This window comes from Carcharhinus amblyrhynchos, chromosome 20 (assembly GCF_965287045.1).
Source record: "Carcharhinus amblyrhynchos chromosome 20, sCarAmb.v2.hapA, whole genome shotgun sequence".
Taxonomy (NCBI): domain Eukaryota; kingdom Metazoa; phylum Chordata; class Chondrichthyes; order Carcharhiniformes; family Carcharhinidae; genus Carcharhinus; species Carcharhinus amblyrhynchos.
This window is the reverse complement of record NC_137343.1, coordinates 5,064,575-5,089,015: the sequence shown is the minus strand read 5'-3', so window position 1 is coordinate 5,089,015 and position 24,441 is coordinate 5,064,575. Positions and strand designations below refer to the sequence as shown.

The following is a 24,441-nucleotide window of genomic DNA, read 5'->3' as shown; positions in this document are numbered from 1 at the left end:
ATCGAACCCAGGTCCCTGGCGCTGTGAGGCAGCAGTGCTAACCCACTGTGCTGCCCCCATGATTGTATGATCTATGAATGGAAAAGCAGAAAGCCTGGATGGAAGAGCTCCTGCAAGACCATGTTTGGAACTGCACATAGTTCAAACCTACCAATAAAAGTGTTTATGTCTGGAAACAGAAGCCCCAAGACCTCATTAATCAGCATCACCTCAATGACCTAGTAATTTTGATGAACAGATTTCAATGATCTTATTTTTCCCCTCTCCTCCTGATGTTCACTGAAGCAAATACAAGATGGTTACCTGTGTGAAATTCCAGAGTTTCTGATTCGGTCTGGGGACCTCCTCACATTTCCTGAGACTTGGAGATTTGATTCTTCTATCATCGATTAAGCATTTGGTGTCTGGTAGGAAGTTTGTTGAACCCAGTGGCCCGAGCTGTAACAACCCCTCAACGGTGTAACGAACCAGCTGAAAACAAAAACAGAAACCCCCACCAGCATTGGTTATTCGTAAAGATGTAAATCACATTAAATATAAATGATGATGTGTAGGTGTGGATTATCCGTGTACATTCTGATCATTAGAATTCAGTCAGTCTGTGTGTGGGCTCAATGGGTAACACCCTCACCTCTGAGCGATAAGGTTATGAATTTATATCTCACTCCATGCGTTTGAGCTCAAAATCCAGGCAGAGAAATACTGAGGGAGCGCAGCATTGTCACAGATATCACTTCTTAGCTGAGGTATTAAGCTGATGGTTACTTGATTTGATTTATTATTGTCACATGTATTGGTATACATCTATCACTGTAACACTACATTCTGCGCTCTCTCCTTTCCTTCTCTATGAATGGTATGTTGTGTCTGTATAGCGTGTAAGAAACAATACTTTGACTTAATTTGATTTATTATTGACATGTGTTGGGATACAGTGAAAAGTATTGTTTCTTGTGCACTATACAGACAAAGCATACTGTTCATTGAGAAGTATCATAGAATCCCTACAGTGCATAAGGAAGCCATTCAGCCCATCGAGACTGCATCAACCACAGTCCCACCCAGGCCCTATTCCTGTAACATTTCCACATATTTACCCTGCTAATCCCCCTGAGTATATTGGGGAAAAGGAAAGGAGATTGTGCAGAATGTAGTGTTACAGTCATAGCTAGGATGCAGAGAAAGCTCAATTTAATATATGGATTTTCATTCAAAAGTCTGGCAGCAGCAGGGAAGAAGCTGTTCTTGAGTCGGTTGGTACGTGACCTCAGACTTTTGTATCTTTTTCCTGACGGAAGAAGGTGGAGGAGAGAACGTCTGGAGTGTGCGGGGGGGTCCTTAATTATGCTGGCTGCTTTGCCGAGGCAGTGGGAAGTGTAGACAGAGTCAATGGATGGGAGGCTGGTTTGCTTTGGCTTTGTTCACGACCCTTTGTAGTTTCTTGCTGTCTTGGGCAGACCAGGAGCCATACCAAGCTGTGATACAAACAACTTTCTACGGTGCGTCTGTAGAAGTTGGTGAGATTTGTAATAGAAATGCCAAATTTCCTTTGTCAGCGAGAGAGAGAGTTCCAGGTTTTGATTGCCCTCTGTGTGAAGAACAATATCCCTCCTAAACGCTTTGGCTCTAAGTCGAAAGTGCTGTCCTTTCTTTGGAACCTCCTCCTTCAACCCCCAAACCCCCACCCTGAAACAAAATAGCTTCTCTCCATCAACCAGATCCTTTAAACGTCTTAAAGAAACCTCAATTAGATAACGGTCACTGTATCTCACAGCCACTCACTGCCGGAGATGAGCGATGTGATAAAGTGGTTAAGTAAATACAATTGTTATTATTATAAAACGACATCAGTCATTTCAGTTTTATGTCGCTGGACCTGTCATTGTTGAACACACTCAGGCGGACACTTTGAGAGAACCCAATTCTCAATAATTACTTTCACTGCACTGAAATGTCAGCATCTGATGATGAATAGCGGATGTCAAGGACAGAGTGAAGCCTGCAGAAATATCCAGGGGTGAGTGCAGCAGAGGGTAAATGTCTCGAGTTGGGGAATGCAAAGTTTGAGTGTTCAAGTGACTAGTGCAATGCTGCAAATAGAGAGTGGGTGGCAGAGTATTGAGTGTGGGGAAGGACATTATGATGGATGGGCCGTACTAATTTCATTTCTTGGTGATCCAGGCTAAACCTACCATGAAAATCATCAGGAGGGACACTCCCATCAAGCTGCACTGCTTTTATAGCACAGTGGGCTGAGGCCGTGTAGCAGGGTCCTCGCTGGGAGGGCATGTAGCAGGGTCCCCACTGGGGGGGCATGTAGCAGGGTCCCCACTGGGGGGGCATGTAATAGGGTCCTCACTGGGGGGGCATGTAGCAGGGTCCCCACTGGGGGGGCATGTAATAGGGTCCTCACTGGGGGGGCATGTAGCAGGGTCCTCACTGGGGGGGCATGTAATAGGGTCCCTACTGAGAGGGCATGTAGCAGGGTCCTCACTGGGGGGGCATGTAGCAGGGTCCTCACTGGGGGGGCATGTAGCAGGGTCCTCACTGGGGGGGCATGTAATAGGGTCCCTACTGAGAGGGCATGTAGCAGGGTCCTCGCTGGGAGGGCATGTAGCAGGGTCCCCACTGGGGGGGCATGTAGCAGGGTCCTCACTGGGGGGGCATGTAGCAGGGTCCTCACTGGGGGGGCATGTAGCAGGGTCCCCACTGGGAGGGCATGTAGCAGGGTCCTCACTGGGGGGGCATGTAGCAGGGTCCCCACTGGGAGGGCATGTAGCAGGGTCCCCACTGGGGGGGCATGTAGCAGGGTCCCCACTGGGGGGGCATGTAGCAGGGTCCTCACTGGGGGGGCATGTAATAGGGTCCCCACTGAGAGGGCATGTAGCAGGGTCCCCACTGAGAGGGCATGTAGCAGGGTCCCCACTGAGAGGGCACGGGCCTCCTTGAGTCAGTGCCAAAGAACAAAGAACAGAAACAGGCCCTTCGGCCCTCCAAACCTGCACCGACCATGCTGCCTGACTGAACCAAAACCCCCCTACCCTTCCAGGGATCAAATCCCTCTATTCCCATCCTTGTCATATATTTGTCCAGATGCCCTTTAAAAGTTAGTATTTTATCTGCTTCCACTACCTCACCTGGCAGCGCTTTCCAGGTACCCACCACCCTCTGGGTAAAAAGCTTGCCTCGTACATCTTCTTTAAACCTTGCCCCACGCACCTCAAACCTATGTCCCTTACTTAAGAACATTAGAACTAGGAGCAGGAGTAGGCCCCTCGAGCCTGCTCCACCATTCAATAAGATCATGGCTGATCTTTTCATGGACTCAGCTCCACTTACCCACCCGCTCACCATAACCCTTAATTCCTTTACTGTTGGAAGATTTATCTATCCTTGCCTTAAAAACATTGAATGAGGCAGCCTCAACTGCTTCACTGGGCAGGGAATTCCACAGATTCCCAACCCTTTGTGTGAAGAAGTTCCTCCTCAACTCAGTCCTAAATCTTATTTTGAGGCTATGCCCCCTAGTTCTAGTTTCACCCATCAGTGGAAACAACTTCCCTGCTTCTATCTTATCTATTCCCTTCATAATCTGGTATGTTTCTATAAGATCTCCCCTCATTCTTCTGAATTCCAATGAGTATAGCCCCAGTCTAATCAGTCTCTCCTCATAAGCCAAACCTCTCAACTCCAGAATCAACCTAGTGAATCTCCTCTGCACCCCCTCCAGTGCCAGTATATCCTTTCTCAAGTAAGGAGACCAAAACTGTACACAGTGTGGCCTCACCAGCACCTTATACAGCTGCAACATAACCTCGCTATTTTTAAACTCCATCCCTCTAGCAATGAAGGACAAAATTCCATTTGCCTTCTTAATTACCTGCTGTACCTGCAAACCAATTCCTTGTGATTCCTGCACAAGGACACCCAGATCCCTCTGCACAGCAGCATGCTGCAATGTTTTATCATTTAAATTGACTCTTCCACCCTGGGAAAAAGCTTCTGCCTATCCACTCTGTCCATGCCTCTCATAATCTTGTAGAATTCTATCAGGTCGCCCCTCAACCTCCATCGTTTCAGTGAGAAAAAAACAAGTTTCTCCAACCTCTCCTCATAACTAATGCCCTCCATACCAGGCAACATCCTGGGAAATCTTTTCTGTATCCCCTCCAAAGCCTCCACATCTTTCTGGTAGTGTGGCGACCAGAATTGGACACTATATTCCAAGTGCGACCTAACTAGAAATCAGCGTTGAGCTACAAAAATGATAGCAAGTTAAATTTCAGTATATTGTAAATAGAATTAGTGGGCCTGTGACTGAAATCTCCAAGCTCACTTGCCTCTCCCTCCATGGTCAGAAGTTGTTGACTCCAGCGGGGATTATTATATCTCCCCACTTGTGGGGAACTGGTGGCCTGACCCCCTCCAGGATTGAGCGGGCCAAGAGGATAAATGTCTCCTGGCAGTAGGGGCAATCGAGCCCCCCCAGAAGGTGCCCCCTGAGCATTGGCATCTTGTCAGTTGTAGCCTGGCCCCTGGCACTGCCCAAGGGGCAAAGTGCCAATGCCAAGGGGGCACATTGGCACTGCTCAATGGGCACAGGCAGTGCCATGGGGGTGCAGCCTGATGGGGGCAGGACCTCTGGTGGGTGGTCTGTGGGTGCCGGCATCCTGCTGCCTCTCTACATTTGGGCTGAGTGACCGGGGGGGGGGAGGAGGAGGCTCAGCAGTCAGGGTTGGTCATCGAGATGGGTAGGGTTCTGAGCTGCAGGAGTGGGGGAGGTGGGGTCAGAAGTGCCGGGTGGGGTGGGAGGGTTGCTGGAGGTGGGGGGGGGGGGGAGCAGATACCGGGAGATCAGGGCTATGGGCGGGAGAGGAACGTTGAGGTGGGCTGAGGGTCGAGGCTAGCCCGGGCATGTTTGGGGAGCCAGCGATCGGGCTGTGGAGGGGTCAGAGGGGCAGCGATGCAGGGTCGCGGGGCTGGCCAGCGATCGGGAGGTCTCACATTGACAGATTGGCGCATGTGCAATGGCTCACTCAGTGCTGTGCTGTCGGCCTCACCAGTGGGAATAGGCCCTGCTCAAAGCATTTTATTGTGTTTCAGGCTAGGGCACTCTACACAGCACAGAGTGTGGGAGATTCATTTTGAAATTCCCGCTGGAATAACCAACAAGATTTACTCCAGTTTTTACACGAATTTGACTCTGAGAATGTTTTTGGGAGAATTCCACCCCCATCATTTCAAAATCACTCTGAAGTTTATGTGCCTTACGGACTACACACAATTAAACATTTTCCACAGTTTCTCCACTCCTTCCTCTGCCACCCTCACTTTTAACATTCCGATCTCCCCGACTGGTCCCTCTATTTGTCTTCCCTTCCTGATGTCCAAGTCTGCTTCCCTTTCACCCATTTCTCTCTCTTCCCTTTTGAGCCTTTATTTTCCTCTTCTGCCTCTTTTCTCATGGTGGCACAGCGGGTTAGCACTGCTGCCTCACAGCGCCAGGTACTCGGGTTCGATTCCTGCTTTGGGTCACTGTCTATGTGGAGTCCGCACGTTCTCCCCATGTCTGCGTGGGTTTCCTCCGGTTTCCTCCCACACTCCAAAGATGTGTGGGTTAGGTTGATTGACCAGGCTAAATGGCTGGATGGCCTACTCCTGCTCCTGTTTCTTATGTTCTTAAATTGCTCCTTAGTGTCAGGGAGATTAGCAGGATAAATATGTGGGATTAGGGGGATAAAGCCTGAGTGGGATTGTTGTTGGTGCAGCCTCGATGGGCTGAATGGCCTCCTTCTGCACTGTAGGGATTCTATGATTCTACTTGTGACACTAAGAAATTAACTTTAAACTGCTCCCTCTGTCCTTCTCCCGCTTCCCCTTCCCCACTTCTATTCTTCCTTTCCTCCACTCCCCCCTTCCAGTTCTTCTTCAGTCTCACTCTCTCTCTTCTCCTTCTCATCCTTTCTTCCCTCCTTCTTCCAATACCCCTCTCCAGCGCTTCCACAACCCCCATCTCCTCCCCCCACTCTCCCCAGTTGTGCTCTTCAAGCCAGTTCAGTGCCCCCTTCAGACAGTCCAAGTTCAAAATGATTTTTCTTGATTTTACGAGTTAACACAGTTTCATTGTTGAAATTGGCTGCCAACTATGATGCTGTACGCAGCTTCATGCTTAACCAGGGAACCTTGGTAAATGTGCAAATTTGTCTTGGTGCAAATTATTCAACATTCCAGGTAGTTGGAGCTTTAGCCCCAGTGGGAATGGTTCCAAAGTACAACAATTCCAGATAGAGTCCTGCCATGAATAATGTTTGATGGGAAGGGGGGGTAAATGGAAGAAAATTATTCACTGATGACACCCAACACAACCTCACCACCATCATCAGTAAATGTCAGACAGTTTATACCACAGCCAGAATTGGGTGAGTAAAAATTTACTCCAATTACATAAAAGCACGACTGAGGCCACTAATTTTGGTCCCCACAAAACACTGCTCCCTAGCTACCAATCGGCCCGGTAACAGGCTGAGATTTATTGTCTTTCTTCATTTTACTTCCCCCCCAACTCTTTCCCCCTACTTTATCCCCCTCCCTCTTTACCTTTTCTCCCTCTTTACTTCCCCTTTTGTAAATTTTACCTGTGTCCTATCCGTTCTCCCCCACCCCCTCCACCCTCACCTTCCCCAGCAAACATCTCCATCTGTCACAGCTCACAGCTCCTCTCTCTCCTCTTGGCCATTCACACCCTTTATTCTCTCTGTGGGTTCCATTAGCAGCCTAATGGTTTCTGTGGCTATGACTCATCTTTCATTCCCTCCCCGCCTGCAGTGTAAATATTTGACTTGATTTGATTTATTATTGTCATGTGCATTAACATACAGCGAAAAGTATTGTTTCTTGCGCACTCTATAGACAAAGCATACCATTCATAGAGAAGGAAGTGAGAGAGTGCAGAATGTAGTGTTACAGTCATAGCTAGGGTGTAGAAAAAGATCAACTTAATGCGAGGTAGGTCCATTCAAAAGTCTGATGGCAGCAGAGAAGAAGCTGTTTTTTAAAGATATCAAGCGATATGGGGATAGTGCAGGGAAATGATATTGAAGCAGAAGATCAGCCATCATCTCACTGAATGACAGAATGGGCTCAAAAGGTTGAATGGCCTCTTCCTGCTCCTATTTCTTAGGTTCTTATTTGTACACAGTGACCCATCCTCCATACAACATTCAAGCCTTATTTGTACACAGTGACCCATCCTCCATACAACATTCAAGCCTTATTTGTACACAGTGACCCATCCTCCATACAACATTTAAACCTTGTGACTTTTTTGAATTACCCAGGAGTTAGAGGAGCCTATAATTCCCTGTTGCTCTCTCCAAGGCAACTATTTGCACATTCTCCCCGTGTCTGCGTGGGTTTCCTCCAGGTGCTCCAGTTTTTTCCCACAGAACAAAAATGCACAAGTCAGGTGGATTGGCCATGCTAAATTGCCCCTTAGTGTCCCAAGACGTCTAGGTTAGAAGGATTAACCTTGGGAAATGTGTAGGGTTAATGGGATAGGGTAGGGCCTGGGTAAAATACTCTGTCTGAGTCAGTGCAGACTCGATGGGCCAAAAGGTTCTTCTGCAATGTAGGGATTCTATGATTCTAATCTGAATTGACTTGCCAACGAATCGGCAGTCTTTTCTCCTGTAGAATAATATGAGGTGAACGTTTGAAATTTGGCATTCTTGTATTTGTCCTGATGAGTGCGAGTTGTAAAGCTTCAGTAACATGTATCGTTTCAGCAAGATTAAAAAAAACCCTCTAAAACACAAACAAAAGATTTTAAAAGATTTGAGAAAAATAGCGTTAAAAGCCCCCGTGAATTTTCTCTGGGTAGTTGCTGTTGCAATGATCAGTAGAACAATCTTTAATTCCTGGAGGATCCTGCAGGATTGGCAAACCTGAAGTGTCCCCACCTCCTCCCCCACACCCACCGCCAGATCATGTGTAGCTGTGTCGGACACAAGAAATCTTAACACACCCCCTTTCAGTTTCTAAAATTCACTTCTGGTATGTTACAGCTCCCCACTACTCCCCCTGCTTAAGAAACAATGAAACATGATTTCATTGAGGGGGTAACTGATGGCAAAGTCACTTAAGCTCAGGTGTTCATAGAATCACAGAATCCTACAGAGGTCATTCAGCCTATCGAGTCTGCACCAACAACAATCCCAACCAGGCCTTATCCCCATAACCCCACACATTAACCCACTAGTTCCCCTGACGCTAAGGGGTAATTTAGCATGGCCAATACACCTAACCCACATTAGGGTGCCAGGTGGCACAGTGGTTAGCACTGCTGTTTCATAGCATCAGGGAGTCGGGTTCAATTCCAGCCTCGGGGTCACTGTCTGTGTGGAGTTTGCACATTCTCCCTGTTTCTGCGTGGGTTTCCTCCGGGCGCTCTGGTTCCCTCCCACAGTCCAAAGCTGTGCGGGTTAGGTTGATTGGCCGCGCTAAATTGACCCTAGTGTCAGAGGGATTAGCCGGGTAAATATGTGGGGTTATGGGAATAGGGCCTGGGTGGGATTGTGGTCGGTGCAGACTCGATGGGCTGAATGGCCTCCTTCTGCACTGTCGGGACTCTATAACTCGCACGTCTTTTGGACCGTGAGAGGAAGCCGGGGCACCCGGGAGAAACCCACATAGACATGGGGAGAACATGCAAACTCCAGACAGACAGTGACCCAAGGCGGGAACCGAACATAGGTCCCTGGCGCTGTGAGGCTAACTACCATGCTGTGTCGCCCACGTTGGGTAATGTGGGGGTGGAGGTGCAGGGGGCAGGGGGTGGGGAACGGGTGGAGGGGTCAGGCATCTCACATTCCACTCTCCCTGTTTCTCTATTCCACCTTTTATTCTGGATCTGGAAACACAAATCTGTGAAGCTGAACAAGTAGCAACCTTGTGTGTGCTGCAGACAATCGATTTACTGGGCCGCCCTGTCCTGACTGTCTCCCGCACTGTTTCATTACAATATATTTCCATGATATCATTGCACAATCCATCAGCCTCAGCCTTTCATATCACAACTCTAATTATTTCTCTTATCCTGTTTCTTGGCACTAAATTACCTGTCCCGGCTACCCACTTTCGACACCTTTCTTCCTCCTCCTCCTACCTCTGCAGGTCATCACTCTGCCTCTCCTTCCTTCAGTTTCATAGAGTCCCTACAATGTAGAATGAGGCCATTCGGCCCATCAATTCTGCACTGTCTCTCTGTCAGAGCATCTTACGCAGGCCCTATCCCCATAACCCATCGTACTTATCCCGCTAATGCGTCTAACCTACACATCTTGGGACACTAAGCGGGGAATTTAGCATGGCCAGTCCACCTAACCTATTCACCAGTGGACACTGGGAGACAATTTACCATGGCCAATCTGCCTAATCTACACACCTTAGGACAGTAAGGGGCAATTTAGTGTGGCCAATTAACTGGACATACACATTTTGGGACATTAAGGGGCAATTTAGCACGGCCAATCCTCCTAACCAACATATCTTAGAACTGTGGGAAGAAACTGGGGCACCTGGAGGAAACCCACGCAGATACAGGGCGAACATGCAAATTCCACACAAAATTAGCTGAATTGAGAATGCTATCCACTGTGCCACCATGCTGTCCCGCTGAGTGAGTGCTGTAGTCTGGAAGTGCTCAGTGGGTTCAGGTCCCAAACCAGGGGCTTCAGCACAAAATCTAGGCCAAGCTGCCAAAGTGGAGCCCTCTTGAGTCGGACATTAAATTGAGGCTGACTGTTCTCTCAGATCCCATGGCCACTATACCAGAGAAGTCCAGTGGAGTTATTTATCTCCGGCCTCCTGATCATTATTTACCCTCAATCAACTGGTCATTATCACATTCCCATTTATGGGATCTCACTGTGCTCAGATTGGCTACTCTGGTTCCCACATTACAGCAGTGACTACACTTCAAAACTGTGAAGGGCTAAAGTCATGAAAGGCGCTACAGAAATGCAAGTCTTTCTTTATTTATTTTCACCCACCCTGACTGTCACTGGGGAGAAGGATCTAGAATGATCTGTGGAAATGTTTGACTCAGCTCACAATTGGTCGTCTCCCAACATTCAGACAACGTAATCAAGCTATGGTTTTGCTCAAATTGGCCAAAATGTCTGCTCCAATTTACACCGGTAAGAAACTGGAAGGGACTGCACAAGGTGGATACCCAGTACACTCTGACTGAACACTCTGCAGCAGTGAAATGGAAAGGCCACAGATTGTGCAGCAACTTATCCCATTGTTCTTTGTGGGATCTTACTGTGCACACACTGTTTTTCTCCTTTTCCGCATTAAACATAGAAAAGTAAGACTTGCCCCTTTCACAGGAAATCCCCAAGAGGGAGAAGCAATGACCTAGTGGTATTATCGCCAGACTATTAATCCAGAAACTCAGCTGATGCTCTGGGGACCCAGGTTCGAATCCCGCCACGGCAGGTGGTGGAATTCGAATTGAATAAAAAAAATCTGGAATTAAGAGTCTACTGATGACCATGAAACCATTGTCGATTGTCAGAAAATCCCATCTGGTTCACTAATGTCCTTTAGGGAGGAAATCTGCCATCTTTACCCAGTCTGGCCTACATGTGACTCCAGAGCCACATCCATACACATCTTGGGACACTAAAGGGCAATTTAGCATGGCCAATCCCCCTAATCTACACATCTTGGGACAGTAAGGGGCAATTTACCACAGCCAATCTACCTAATTTGCACATCTTTGGTCGGTGGGGAGAAACCAAAGCACCTGGAGGAAATCAGGACACTAAGGGGCAATTTAACATGGCCAATCCACCTAACCTACACATATTGGGACATTAAGGACAATTTAGCATGGCTAATCCATCTAACCTATATATCTTGGGACGCTAAGGGGCAATTTAGCATGGCCATGTGTACCTAATGTGCACATCTTTGCACTATGGGAGGAAACCAGAGCACCCAGAGGGAACCTGCGGAGCCACGGGGGGATCGTGTAGACTCCACTCAAGGCTGGAATCGATGCTGGGTCCCTGATGCTGTGAGGCAGCAGTGCTAACCGCTGTGCTGCCTGGTGTGGAAATGTGCATGAAAATGCTCCTGTGAAGTGCCTTGGAGATGTTTCCTTTTCAGTTCAGTGGTGCTGTAAGAATGCGAACCGTATTCACTGAACTCCATCCAGCAGGTAATACAGCCTTTATTCCACTGAAATAAGGGAAAGGGTGGTGCAGGCTCGATGGGCTGAGTGGTCCTTCTTCTACACTGCAGGGATTCTATATCAGAGAATAGTGTGAATGATCACTGATGAATAACACAGGGGTGATGATCAGGGCTGCCATCTCAGTTTCCAGCTATGTTTTTGTTGGAAAGAATTGAAAATTAATATTGAACGTTAACTATTATTAGAAAGATATTTAATTCAGATATATCTTCCTTCTGCACTAATTAGAGCTCTGATAAATCACCAAACTATCGCAAGCTTTTAAAGGTCGGCAGCTCTTTAGAGTTATTAGACTCCAGGCGTCCCTCTTCGAATTGATATAGTTAATGTTCCACTGCACAAATCAAGAATGAAGCTTGTCCTTGCTCCATTAAAAGCAGAGCTATTTCAGGTGATTGATGTTGGGGTTTAATTTGCTGCTGACTCAATGATTTTGGACACGGCAAAGGGCAGGAGGTAAGCTTCGAGTCTCCCTGCTTCCCAATGGGCAGCTCAACCAGGAACGACGGGTCGTCTCCAACAGCTCACCCTCATTTGCCCAAGCGATAGACTTGCAGGCGTTGGGGTTGGTTTATTTAATCTTTGCTCCGGTGTTCCCCCGAGCTGAGGGGTGAGTTACGAGGGAACACAAGTTAAAAGTGAAGGGTGGGAGGTTTCGGGGGGATTTGAGGACAAACGTTTTTACCCAGAGGGTGGCGAGGGTCTGGAATGCGCTGCCTGGGAGGGTGGTAGAGGAGGGGGGATGCCTCGCATCCTTTTAAAAGTACCTGGATGAGTACTTGGCATGCCATAACATTCAAGGTTATGGGCCAAGTGCTCGGAAGTGGGATTAGGTGGGCAGTTCAGGGCATTTCATGTGTCGGTGTGGACTCGATGGGCTGAAGGGCCTTTTCTGCACTGTGGTATTCTGTAATTCATTCACAGCACAGATAGAATGGCGATCCCGACACTGCAGTACTGAGGGAGTGCTGCACTGTTGGAGTTGTCAGCTTTCAGATCTGATGCTAAGCTGTGAAAGGTCCTCCTCAATGAAGTCCACTGCGCCCCCACCCCCACCCCCGTATCTGGCCAATGACCAGCCCACCATCACTTCGAAACAAAACCTTGATGCTCCAATCATAATCATATTTCTGTTTGTGGGATCTTGCTGTTTGCAAATTGGCTCCATTTTTCCATTACAACAGTGACTGCATTGGACGCCCTGAGGTTGGTTTAAAGTTTATTTATTAATCACAAGTAGGTTTACATTAACACTGCAATGAAATTACTGTGAAATTCCCCTAGTCGCCACACTCTGGCACCTGTTCAGGTACACTGATGGAGAAGTTAGCACGGCCAATGCATCCTGAACCAGCATGTCTTTCAGACTGTGGGAGCAAACCAGAGCACCCAGAGGAAACCCACGCAGACACGGGGAGAATGTGCAGACTTCACACAGACAGTGACCCAAGCCGGGAATCAAACCCGGGTTCCTGGCGCTGTGAGGCAGCAGTGCTAACCAGCGTAAATCACTCTATAAATGCAAGTTCTTATTTTATCAAGACCACTGCAAGGTCCCATCACCCTACCTCCATCCCCGGCCCTACTGTCTGAACAATGCCTGGGAAAACAGATGAAATTCCCACCCAACAGACAGCACCAGCAACACTACAGCACTCCCTCGGTGTACAAGGGGGAACATCAGCCTGGAAGCAGCCTTAAAACCCTCAACCTGCTGACTCAGAGGTAAGGAAGCCAACAGCACATTGGTCTGGCTGCTATAGATCATCAAATAAAACACTGGGTGGGATTTTCCGTTTCTGGTGGGCAGGAGTAGCGGAGGGAATGGAGAATCGAACGGGACAACCAATACAGCTTCCATATGGGCTGGATTTCCCTGCTCAATTGTCCCGACCCAAGTCTCTCCCCAACCCATAACGTGATGGGGCAGGATCCACATGAGAGTACATTTAGATATAATCAGCGAGCCACCCAATGTTACATCCCCCCCCCACCCCCCACATAGAAAAGGTGCCCACCAGCGACGTGATGTCACATTGGTGGCGTTTACAACAGCTTTTTGAAAAGTAGGAATTAAGGAAAACAAGTACAACCTCTCAGAGGGGAGAGAGCCATGCCTGGACCTTTTCCTGGCAATGTCCCTGTCTCCTGTGGGGGAGGTGCCAGGGATTCTGGCGGGGGTGAGGTGGGGGGGGGGCGGTGTCATGGAATCAATGTCCTGGGGGGGCTGGGAGAGGTTGGGGGGGTCATTTTATCAATTTTCAGTGCCCCGATTTGTCAGGAGCCAAGATGAGAGCTCTCCCCGCCAGTGTGATGTGGTGGGACCCACCTCCCCAATTCCTTTTGTCTAACTGTTCAACAATGTGGCAGCAAAAGCTGGCAGTGTAGCTGGCGGGATACACTCCACCTCAGCTGGCATTTCGCCAAACGATGAGGAGGTTCCCATCCACTCTGTTTGCCTCTCCACAGACACTGCCAGTCTTGCTGAGAACTTCCAGCATTTTCTGCTCCTTTTTTATCCATCCTTGGGACATGGGCCCCACTGGCTGGACCAGCATCTATTGCCCACCCCAACTTGCCCTTGGAGGGCAGGTAAGAGTCAGCCACGTTGCTATGGCTCTGGATTCACATGTAGGCCAGACCAGGTAAGGACATCAGATTTCCTTCCCTAAAGGATATTAGAGAACTAGATGGGTTTTTCTGACAATCGTCAATGGTTTCATGGTCATCAGTAGATTCCAGATATTTTTATTGAATTTAAATTCCACCATCTGCCGTGGTGGGATTTGAACCCAGGTCCCCTGAACATTCGCTGAGTTTCGGATTAGCAGTCATTGCCTCCCCATTTATCTCAGGCTTCCAGCACTTTGCCCAACACTTCCAGCTCTACACTCCATCTCCTTCATCCTCCTTCATCCAAAAATAAGCACAATTTATTTGATAGAAATGACAATCCATTCTTCCCTGTATCCAGTAACATGAGTGACAATTGGTCATTTGATGGGACGGTTGGGATATCCAATCAAGTAATCCATTAATTAAGTAGTGTTTGGGTGGCTTGAATTTTAAAGGGAGATTGTTTTCAGCTAAGTTAAGGTGGTGTGTGGGATATATAATCCCGTCATTGATGTGGAGCCCAGATCAATCAAAATTGGCTGCTGGATAAGATTTTGTGAATGAAATGTGGAGATTGGTTGAGTAAGGAGGACAGAGAGGTCTGCGATAGGTATCGATATAAAGCCACTTAATTGAACAGCACTCTTGGCAATCCAGAGTAAGCCTCTCTGCTTGATTCCTGTGACAGGTAATTCCTGAAATGCTTTTAAACTTTCTCATCTGATTGACGCAGATACTGTGAGTGACTCGCTGCCCCACGTAGAACAGTTAAAGATCAAAACCACGGTACCCAAAGTTAATGATAATGGGTCCAATTGACGCATACAATTTATAACTGCACCTGATGGCCAGCAGATCATTGCTGTCCAATCTTGCCAGACAATATTCATTCAAAGGCTGTTGGAGATTTTAATTAAAACCACTAAGATAAACTGTGTGACAAGAATTGCAAATAAAAACTGTTTGTTACAGCAGCAATCTATGTGAGTGCAGCAAACCCTGAAAATACATGACCAGATAATCTGTTAGCTGAGGGATAAATCTCTGTTTGCTCTTCCCTGGGGAATAGCGACTGTGGAATCTTCTGCAGTGCGCAGATGGGATCCTGAGTTTTACATTTAGCCCAAGAAGTTGCACTTCTAACAGTGCGGCACCCCCTCAGTACTGATCAGGGAGTATCTACTGGGATTACGTATTGGTGGTGGGGTTTGAGGTTGGATTGACTGCAGTGGCAAATGATAGCAGTGATGTGTGTCATATAAGACATGTTGGTAATGGGTTTGGCATAGAAACATAGAATAGAATCCTTACTGGAGACCATTTGGCCCATTGAGTCTGCACCGACTCTCGAATCTTACCCAAGTCCATATCCCACCACACTCCCAGCACCCAACACCTGCCTGCTCACCCAATCCCTGTATCCCCTCATTCCCCCCTAACCTACACAACTTGGGACACTGAGGGGCAATTGCGCATGGCCAATGCACCTAACCTACACACCTTTGGGAAAAAGATACAAAAGTCTGAGGTCACGTACCAACTGACTCAAGAACAGCTTCTTCCCTGCTGCTGTCAGACTTTTGAATGGACCTACCTTGCACTGAGTTGATTTTTCTCGACACTCAAGCTATGACTGTAACATCACATTCTGCACTCTCTCCTTTCCTTCTCTATGAACAGTATGCTTTGTCTGTATAGCGGGCAAGAAACAATACTTTTCACTCTATGTTAGTACATGTGACAATAATAAACCAAATCAAATCAGGTATTTAAAAAAGTGAAGCAGTCGTCCTGCTGGGGATGCAGAGGTAAGTATAGCGGGGTGAGGGGACACCCAGAGGAAACTCTCGCAGACACGGGGAGAGTGTGAAAACTTCACACAGACAGTGAGTGACCTGAGGCTGGAATCGAACCCGGGTCCTTGGCACTGTGAGGCAGCAGCACTAACCACTGTTTCACCCCTGTAATAGGAGTATGGATGCCTATTGAAAATTGTGAATATTATCACAAATGGACAGACATTTCCACTGTGCACATCAACCTGGAGAACATCAGTGATGAACACTGGAATATGGAAGCACTCCCAGATTAGGAATACCAGAACAGGAGAAGGTCCTTCTCTGCCATTCAGTGAGACCAGGATTGACCTATGACCTAAATTAGTCTGCCCACCTTTGTCCCTATCCCACTATACCTTTGGCTAAAAAGCTCCAGGAATCTCAGTTAAAAATTTAGAACTGATTTGATTTATTATTGTCACGCGTATTAGTATACAGTGAAAGGTATTGTTTCTTGCGCGTTATACAGACAAAGCACACCGTTCATGCAGAAGGAAAGGAGAGAGTGCAGAATGTAGTGTTACAGTCATAGCTAGGGTGTAGAGAAAGATCAACTTAGTGCGAGGTAACTTCTTCCAGAAGTTTGGTGGCAGCAGCTAAGAAACTGTTCTTGCGTTGGTTGGTACATGACCTCAGACTTTTGTATCTTTTTCCTGACGGAAGAAGGTAGAAGAAAGGACGTCTGGGATGTGTGGGGGTCTTAATTACGCTGGCTGCTTGTCCAAGGCAGCAGGAAGTATAGACAGAGTCGATGGATGGGAGGCTGGTTTGAGTGATGGACCAGGCTTCTTTCATGACCTGCTATCTTTTTTTGTAGTCTTGGGCAGAGTGGGAGCTGTGATACAACCAAAATGAATGCTTCACGTGGTGCATCTGTAAAAGTTGGTGAGAGTCGTAGCGGACATGCCAAATTTCCTTAGCCTCCTGAAAAAGTAGAGGCGGGCTTTCTTAACCATAGCGTCAGTGTGGAGAGGCCAGGACAGGTTGTTGGTGATCCGGATACCTGGAAACTTGAATCTCTCGACCATTTCCTCCTGTTCTTCTTTACGCTTCTTGAATTTGAAGACCATCTCCTTCATTTTGTTGACATTGAGGGAGAGATTATTGTTGCCGCACCAGTTCACCAGATTCTCTATCTCATTCCTGCACTCATCTCATCATTGTTTGAGATCCGAACTACTACAGTGGTGTCATCAGCAAGCTTGGAAATCAAATTGGAAAGGGATCTGGCCACAGAGTCACAGGTGTTTAAGGAGTAGAGTAGGGGGCTGAGAACACAGCCTTGTGGGGAACTGGTGTTGAGGATGATTGTGGAGGAGGTTTCATTGCCTTTCCTTACTGATTCTTGTCTGTGGGTTAGGAAGTTCAGGATCCAGTCACAGAGGGGGGAGACAAGCACATGGGGTTTGGAGATGAGGTTTATATTCAAAGAACAAAGAACAAAGAAAATTACAGCACAGGAACAGGCCTTTCGGCCCTCCAAGCCTGCACTGACCATTCTGCCCAACTTACCTAAAACTCCCCACCCTTCTGGGGACAAATCTCTCTGATCCCATCTCATTCGTGTACTTGTCAAGACACCCCTTAAAAGTCACTAACGTATCTGCTTTCACTATCTCCCCGGCAACGAGTTCCAGGCACCCACCACCCCCTGTGTAAAAAAAATCTGCCTCGTACATCTCCTTTAAATCTTGTCCCTCGCACCTTAAACCTGTGTCCCCTAGTAATTGACTCTTCCACCCTGGGAAAAAGCTTCTGACTATCCACTCTGTCCATGCCTCTCATAATCTTGTTGACTTCTATCAGGTCTCCCCTCAACCTCTGTCGTTCCAGTGAGAACAAACCAAGTTTCTCCAGCCTCTCCTCATAGCTAATGCCCTCCATACCAGGCAACATCCTGGTAAATCTTTTCTGTACCCTCTCCAAAGTCTCTACATCCTTCTGGTAGTGTGGCGACCAGAATTGAACACTATATTCCAAGTGCGGCCTAACTAAGGTTCTATAAAGCTGCGACATGACTTGCCAATTTTTAAACTCAATACCCCGGCCAATGAAGGCAAGCATGCCGTATCCCTTCTTGACTATCTTCTCCACTTGCACTGCCACTTTCAGTGACCTTTGTACCTGTACACCCCAATCCCTCTGCCTATCAATACTCCTAAGGTTTTGGCATTTACTGTATATTTCCTATCTGTATTAGACCTTCCAAAATGCATTACTTCACATTTGTCCAGATTAAACTCCATCTGACATCTCTCCGCCCAAGTCTCCAACTGATCTATATCCTGCTGTATCCTCTGATGGTCCTCATTGTTAACCGCAAATTCACCAAAATTTGTGTCGTCCGCAAACTTACTAATCAAACCAGTTAGATTTTTCTCCAAATCATTTACATGTATTACAAACAGCAAAGGTCCCAGATCCCTGGAATAGGAATAATAATGTTGAAGGCTGAGCTGTCGTCAATAAATAGGAGTCTGACATAGGTGTCCTACATTGACCATAGTTTGTGGAAGAGAGTTCCAAATGTTTACCATCTTTGTGTAGAAATGTTTCCTGAAAGTTCAGGTTCTAACTTTTAGATTATGCGCCCTACGCATACAGTCTCCAACCAGCAGAAATAGCTTCTATCCATCCTGGCTCCCCTTAATAACCTGAAAAATTTCATCAAATCACCCCTTATCTTTCTAAATTCCAGGGTATACAATCTTAGTTTGTGTAATATCTCCTTGCAATGTAATGCATTGGGACTATGTATCATTCTGTGTATCTACCCTGCACTCCCCTCAAGGCCAATTCTGTGCACAGGCTGAGCTGGTAACACCGGTGTATCGCTCTCTGGCTGAACAGCCGAGTTTTCTCTCCAGATTCTCTGGCACTCTGTGCATAGAGGGGCTTGATTTCTCAAACAGTGCCCTGATCTGTGTTAAAACAACAGCCGCCAAAGCTGTCCCCCAACCCATCCCCAAGGATACAGGGAGATTCCCCCCTCCCCACCTGCTCCGCCCAACTGGAGCTCCCCATAGACCTTGTCCCTGGCACTGTTCTCCGGCACTGCCAGGTTGGCATTATCAGCATGCCAGGGGGCAGTGCCCGGGCATATTTTCTCTCCCCCACCCCCACCTCCCCCGCCCCCCCACTCCCAGGGGGCTATACTTACCTCTGCATCCCCAGCAGGATGACTGCTTCACGTTTTAAAATACCTGATTTGATTTGATTTATTATTATCACATGTATTAGCATACAGTGAAAAGTATTGTTTCTTGCGCGCTATATAGACAAAGCATACCATTCATAGAGAAGGAAATGAGAGAGTGCAGAATGTAATGTTACAGTCATAGCTAGGGTGTGGAGAAAGATCAACTTAATGTGAGATAGGTTCATTCAAAAGTCTGACAGCAGCAGGGAAGAAGCTGTTGTTCAGTCAGTTGGTACGTGACCTCAGACTTTTGAATCTTTTTCCCGACGAAAAATGGTGGAAGAGAGAATGTCCGGGGTGCGTGGGGTCCTTAATTATGCTGGCTGCTTTGCCGAGGCAGCGGGAAGTGTGGATGGGATCAACGGATGGGAGGCTGGTTTGCGTGATGGATTGGGATACATTCTTTTTCAGTTCCTTGCAGCCTTGGGCAGAGCAGGAGCCCATACCAACCAAAAATAATACTTTATGGTGCATCTGTAGAAGTTGGTGAGAGTCATTGTTGTAAACCTCAGCAGCGTGGCATCACATCGGTGAGGGGCGGGGGATCATATGGCAGGGAAACCCTTCAAGCTTCTATAAAATTATTAGAGGGGATTTAAGTGAGGCTCCTGCCTGGTTTAGATCACCAGCGAGTGGCGAAGAGAATCCGAGATCGAGATTTTGCTGTCACAATTCATGGTTAGGTTGGATTTTCCACCAGAGCTGCTGGGTGGCACAGTGACACAGCAGTTAGCGCTGCTATCTCACAGCGCCAGGGACCCGGGTTCAATTCCTGGCTTGGGTCTCTGTCTATGTGGAGTCTGCATGTTCTTCCTGGGTCTGCGTGGGTTTCTTCCAGGTGCTCCAGTTGCCTCCCAAAGATGTGTGGGCTAGGCCATGCTAAATTGACCCTAGTTTCAGGGGACTAGCAGGGTAAAAATGTGGGGTTACGGAAAAAGGGCCTGGGTGGGATTGCGGTCGGTGCAGACTCAATGGGTCAAATGGCCTCCTTCTGCACTGTTGGGATCCTATGATTCTGGTTGCCATTTTTGCCATAGTGCTGCTGTTAGAAAATCCTGCCCATTTTCCTCACTGCTCTCTCTCTCTCTCAATCTCTTTCTGTCCTGTTCGCTCTCTCTCTCTCGATCCTTCTCTCTCTCTGTCTCCCGATCTCTCTCTCTCTCTCCTGTTTTCTCTCTTGATCTCTCTCTCTCTATCTCTTTCTCTCTGTCTTGTTTGCTCTCTCTCTCTTGATCCCTCTCTCTCTGTCCTGTTCACTCTATCTCTCTCTCCCAATCTCTCTCTCTCACTCTCCTGTTTGCTCTCTTGATCTCTCTCTTGATCCCTCTCTCTCTCGACCTCTCTCTCTCTGTCCTGTTCACTCTCTCTCTCTCTCCTGTTTTCTCTCTTGATCTCTCTCTCTATCTCTTTCTCTCTGTCTTGTTTGCTCTCTCTCTCTCTCTTGATCCCTCTCTCTCTGTCCTGTTCACTCTCTCTCTCTCCCAATCTCTCTCTCTCGCTCTCCTGTTTGCTCTCTCGATCTCTCTCTTGATCCCTCTCTGTCCTGTTCACTCTCTCTCTCTCTCCCAATCTCTCTCTCTCACTCTCCTGTTTGCTCTCTTGATCTCTCTCTTGATCCCTCTCTCTCTCTCGACCTCTCTCTCTCTGTCCTGTTCACTCTCTCTCTCTCTCCCAATCTCTCTCTCTCACTCTCCTGTTTGCTCTCTTGATCTCTCTCTTGATCCCTCTCTCTCTCTCGACCTCTCTCTCTCTGTCCTGTTCACTCTCTCTCTCCCCCTTGCAGTATCTGGCTTTCTACCACACTTCTGGGATAATCATTTGAACATGAGGGACTGCAGCAATGCTAAAATTAGTTTTTAATTACACGACATCAGCCGGTTATTTTTTCACCCTGTTGAGATTCCGGAATGGAATTGAATATTTTCCAAAGCTTGGCCTCGGTTTTGAAATTGCTTCCAGTGTAATGATCAAATACATTTAGATCAGCATATTGTGTGAAGTGGGACAAAGAAACCATTCAGAGGCAGGTGAATTGAAATAATATGCTAAGTACAGGCGCTGAAACATGTTTTGATGTGATGAAAATCTAAGAGCTAAATTTCCTTTGATGGTTGAAAGTGGTGGACGTGAGTGAAATCCCGTGATCCCAGTGGATAGTGCACCACTTTCCCATGCTCAGAGCTGGCCCGGAATTCTCCGGCCATTCACTTCCCGCTGCCACTGCCAGCGGGATCAGAGTATCCCAGGTGTGGGCGAGGTCGGAGCTTTCGGCTCCTGCTGTGACTCATAGGGCGGGATTTTCCAGCTGCACTCGCCCCAAGACCGGAAAATCCCGCCCGAGGTCAACGGAACTTTGCATGGTCTCTCCCTCCCGCTATGATTCTCATGGCTGGCCAGAAAGGCAAGTTCCTCTCTTAGAGTCCAGCAGCGCAGGAAAGGCTGTTCGGCCCATTGCATCGGCACTGACAATAACCATAAGACATAGGAACAGAATTAGGCCGTTCGGTCCATCGAGTCTGCTCCACCATTCAATCATGGCTGATATTTTTCTCATCCCCATTCTCCTGCCTTTTCCCCATAACCCCTGATCCCCTTATTAATCAAGAACCTATATATCTCTGTCTTAAAGACACTCAATGACCTGGCCTCCACAGCCTTCTGTGGCAAAGAGTTCCACAGATTCCCCACTCTCTGGCTGAAGAAATTCCTCCTCATCTCTGTTTTAAAGGATCGTCCCTTTACGCTGATGTTGTGCCCACTGGTTCTAATTTTTCCTACTAGTGGAAATATCCTCTCCACGTTCACTCTATCCAGGCCTCGCAGTATCCTGTAAGTTTCAATAAGATCCCCCCTCATCCTCCTAAACTCCAACGAGTACAGACCCAGAGTCCTCAACTGTTCCTCATATGACAAGGTCTTGATTCCGGATATTATTCTTGTGAACCTCCTCTGGACCCTTTCCAAAGCCGGCACATCCTTCCTTAGACACGGGGCCCAAAACTGCTCACAATATTCCAAATGGAGTCTGACCAGAGACATATACTGTCTCAGAAGTACATCCTTGCTCTTGTATTCTAGCCCTCTTGACATGAATGCTAACATTGCATTTATCTTCCTAACTGCCAACTGAACCTGCACGTTAACCTTAGGAGAATCTTGAACAATAACTTCCAAATCCCTTTGTGTTTCTGATTTCCTCAGCATTTTCCCATTTAGGAAATAGTCTATGCCTCCATTCCTGCTTCCAAAGTGTATAACCTCACACTTTTCCACATTGTATTCCATCTGCCACTTTTTTGCCCACTCTCCTAACTTGTCCAAGTTCCTCTCCAGCCCCCTCTACTTCCTCAATACTACCTGTCAATCTACATATTTTGTATCATCTGCAAACTTAGCAACATTGCTTTCAGTTCCTTCCTCCAAATCATTAATGTATATTGTAAAAAGTTGTGATCCCAGCACTGACCCCTGAGGCACACCACTAGTCACCAGCTTCCATCCTGAAAAAGACCCTTTTATCTCCACTCTTTGCCTTCTGCCAGTCAGCTAATCCTCTACCCTTAACACTTTGGGCTCTTATTTAACAATCTCCTACATGCAGCACTTTGTCAAAGGTCTTCTGGAAATCTAAATAAATCATGTCCACTGGTTCTCCTTTATCTAACTTCCTTGTTACCTCCTCAAAGAACTCTAACAGATTTGTTAGACATGATCTCTCCTTCATGAAGCCATGCTGACTCAGTCCTATTTTATTATGCCCTTCGAAGTACTCTGCTATCTCATCTTTAATAATGGACTCTAAAACCTTGCCCATGACCAAAATCAGGCTAACCAGCCTATAATTTCCCATCTGCTGCCTCCCTGCCTTCTTAACCAGCGATGTTACATTCGCTACTTTCCAGTCCTCTGGGACCCTCCCTTCCTCCAGTGACTCCTGACAGATCACCACCAATGCCTCCACAATTTCCTTTGCTATCTCTTTTAGAACCCTGGGGTGTAGTCCATCTGGTCCAGGTGATTTACCCACCTTCAGACCTTTCAGCTTCCCCAGAACCTTCTCCTTAGTGATGGCCACTACACTCACCTGTGCCCCCTGCCTCTCCTGGAGCTCTGGCATCCCACTGGTGTCTTCCACTGTGAAGACTGATGCAAAGTAACTATTCAGTTCCTCTGCCATTGCTTTGTTTCCTATTATTACTTCTCCAGCCTCATTTTCCAGTGGTCAAATGTCTATCTTTGTCTCTCTCTCTTATCTTCTATATAAACTCTTCCTACCTTCTTTTCTATACTAGCTAGCTTACACTCACATTTCATGTTCTCCCCTTATTACTTTTTTAGTTGTTCTCTGCTTGCTTTTAAAGGCTTCCCAATTTCCTAGCTTCCCACTGATCCTCACCACTTTGTCAGCTTTTTCTTTTGCTTTTACGTTGTCCTTGACTTTTATAACTGTTATATCTGATTCCAGCTTCTCCCTCTCAAACTGCACGGTAAATTCTGTCATATTGTGGTCACTACTCCCTAAGAGCTCCTACACCTTAGGTTCCCATGGTTTTTACACCTCCTCTTGACCTTCTCCCCTCCAAGGAGAACAGTCCAGTCTTCTCCAGCCCTGTCCGTGGAACTGAGTCAACTGCACCGCTGTGGGTCTGGAGTCACGTGTAGCCCAGATCAGGTAAAGATGGTTCCTGGGATAGGAGTCTGGAATGCGCTGCCTGGGAAGGTAGAGGAGGCCGGAAACCTTTAAAAATATTTGGATGAGCACTTGAAATATCATAACATTCGAGAATACGGGACAAGTGCAGGAAAATGGGATTAGCGTAGCTTTAGTGGGAGTTATAACTAGGGCTGTAGATAGGGCTTTAAATTAAATAGTGGGGGGGGGAGGTGGAAGGGTTCAGTTGTACGGTGAATTAGAAAATCAAAGTTAAAGGAGAGGATAGAAGTGCAGGTTAATGGAACCGAAGGCTCAGGAGAGGTTAGTAAAGTTTCTAGACCACATAATAAAACAGAGTATAGAAGGTGGCAGGAATCTAACCTCAGGCAGAGCAAAAAAAGGTGGTAAATGCAGGACTGAGGGCGGAATAGGGAGATTTGCCCCACAATCTTTCTGCGGGACTGGACAATCCCGGAAAACAGGTGGGACTGGAAACTCCTGGTGAAAACCTGGCAAAGAACAAGATGCTGCGACATGGTGGGGTGGGGGGAGGGTGGGCGGAGGGGGAGGAGGGGGTTTGTAAGTCTGACAGTCAATGGGAAACACTCAGAAATGGAATGAATTCAATCGAAACCAACTGGGAAAAGTGGATTATTCCTGTGTTACAGGATCCCACTCAGACTGACATCAATACTTGGATTAATTTGCAGTTCCTGCCATTACAGATAGCATTATCTCGATCGACACGTTTCATCTCTATCTATAATTGCCGTGTGCTCTCACCTCAGTGCACGACCTCAGGAGCCTGTACACCTCTTAGTATTCTGTGCCACGCACAAGTGCGATGGAAACATTGAACACCATGTTAATC

At 47.3% G+C, this 24,441-nt stretch overlaps 1 protein-coding gene across 1 annotated transcript in view; it reads right to left on the bottom strand.

Moving 5' to 3' along the window:
* The window catches only part of galnt9 (polypeptide N-acetylgalactosaminyltransferase 9), a 268,692-nt gene that overhangs the window by 3,827 nt on the left and 240,424 nt on the right, over nt 1-24,441 (bottom strand). The window contains exon 10 of the mRNA XM_080208641.1: nt 304-471. Within this exon, the coding sequence (XP_080064767.1) occupies nt 304-471 (168 nt within the window). The remainder of the gene's footprint in view (nt 1-303; nt 472-24,441) is intronic.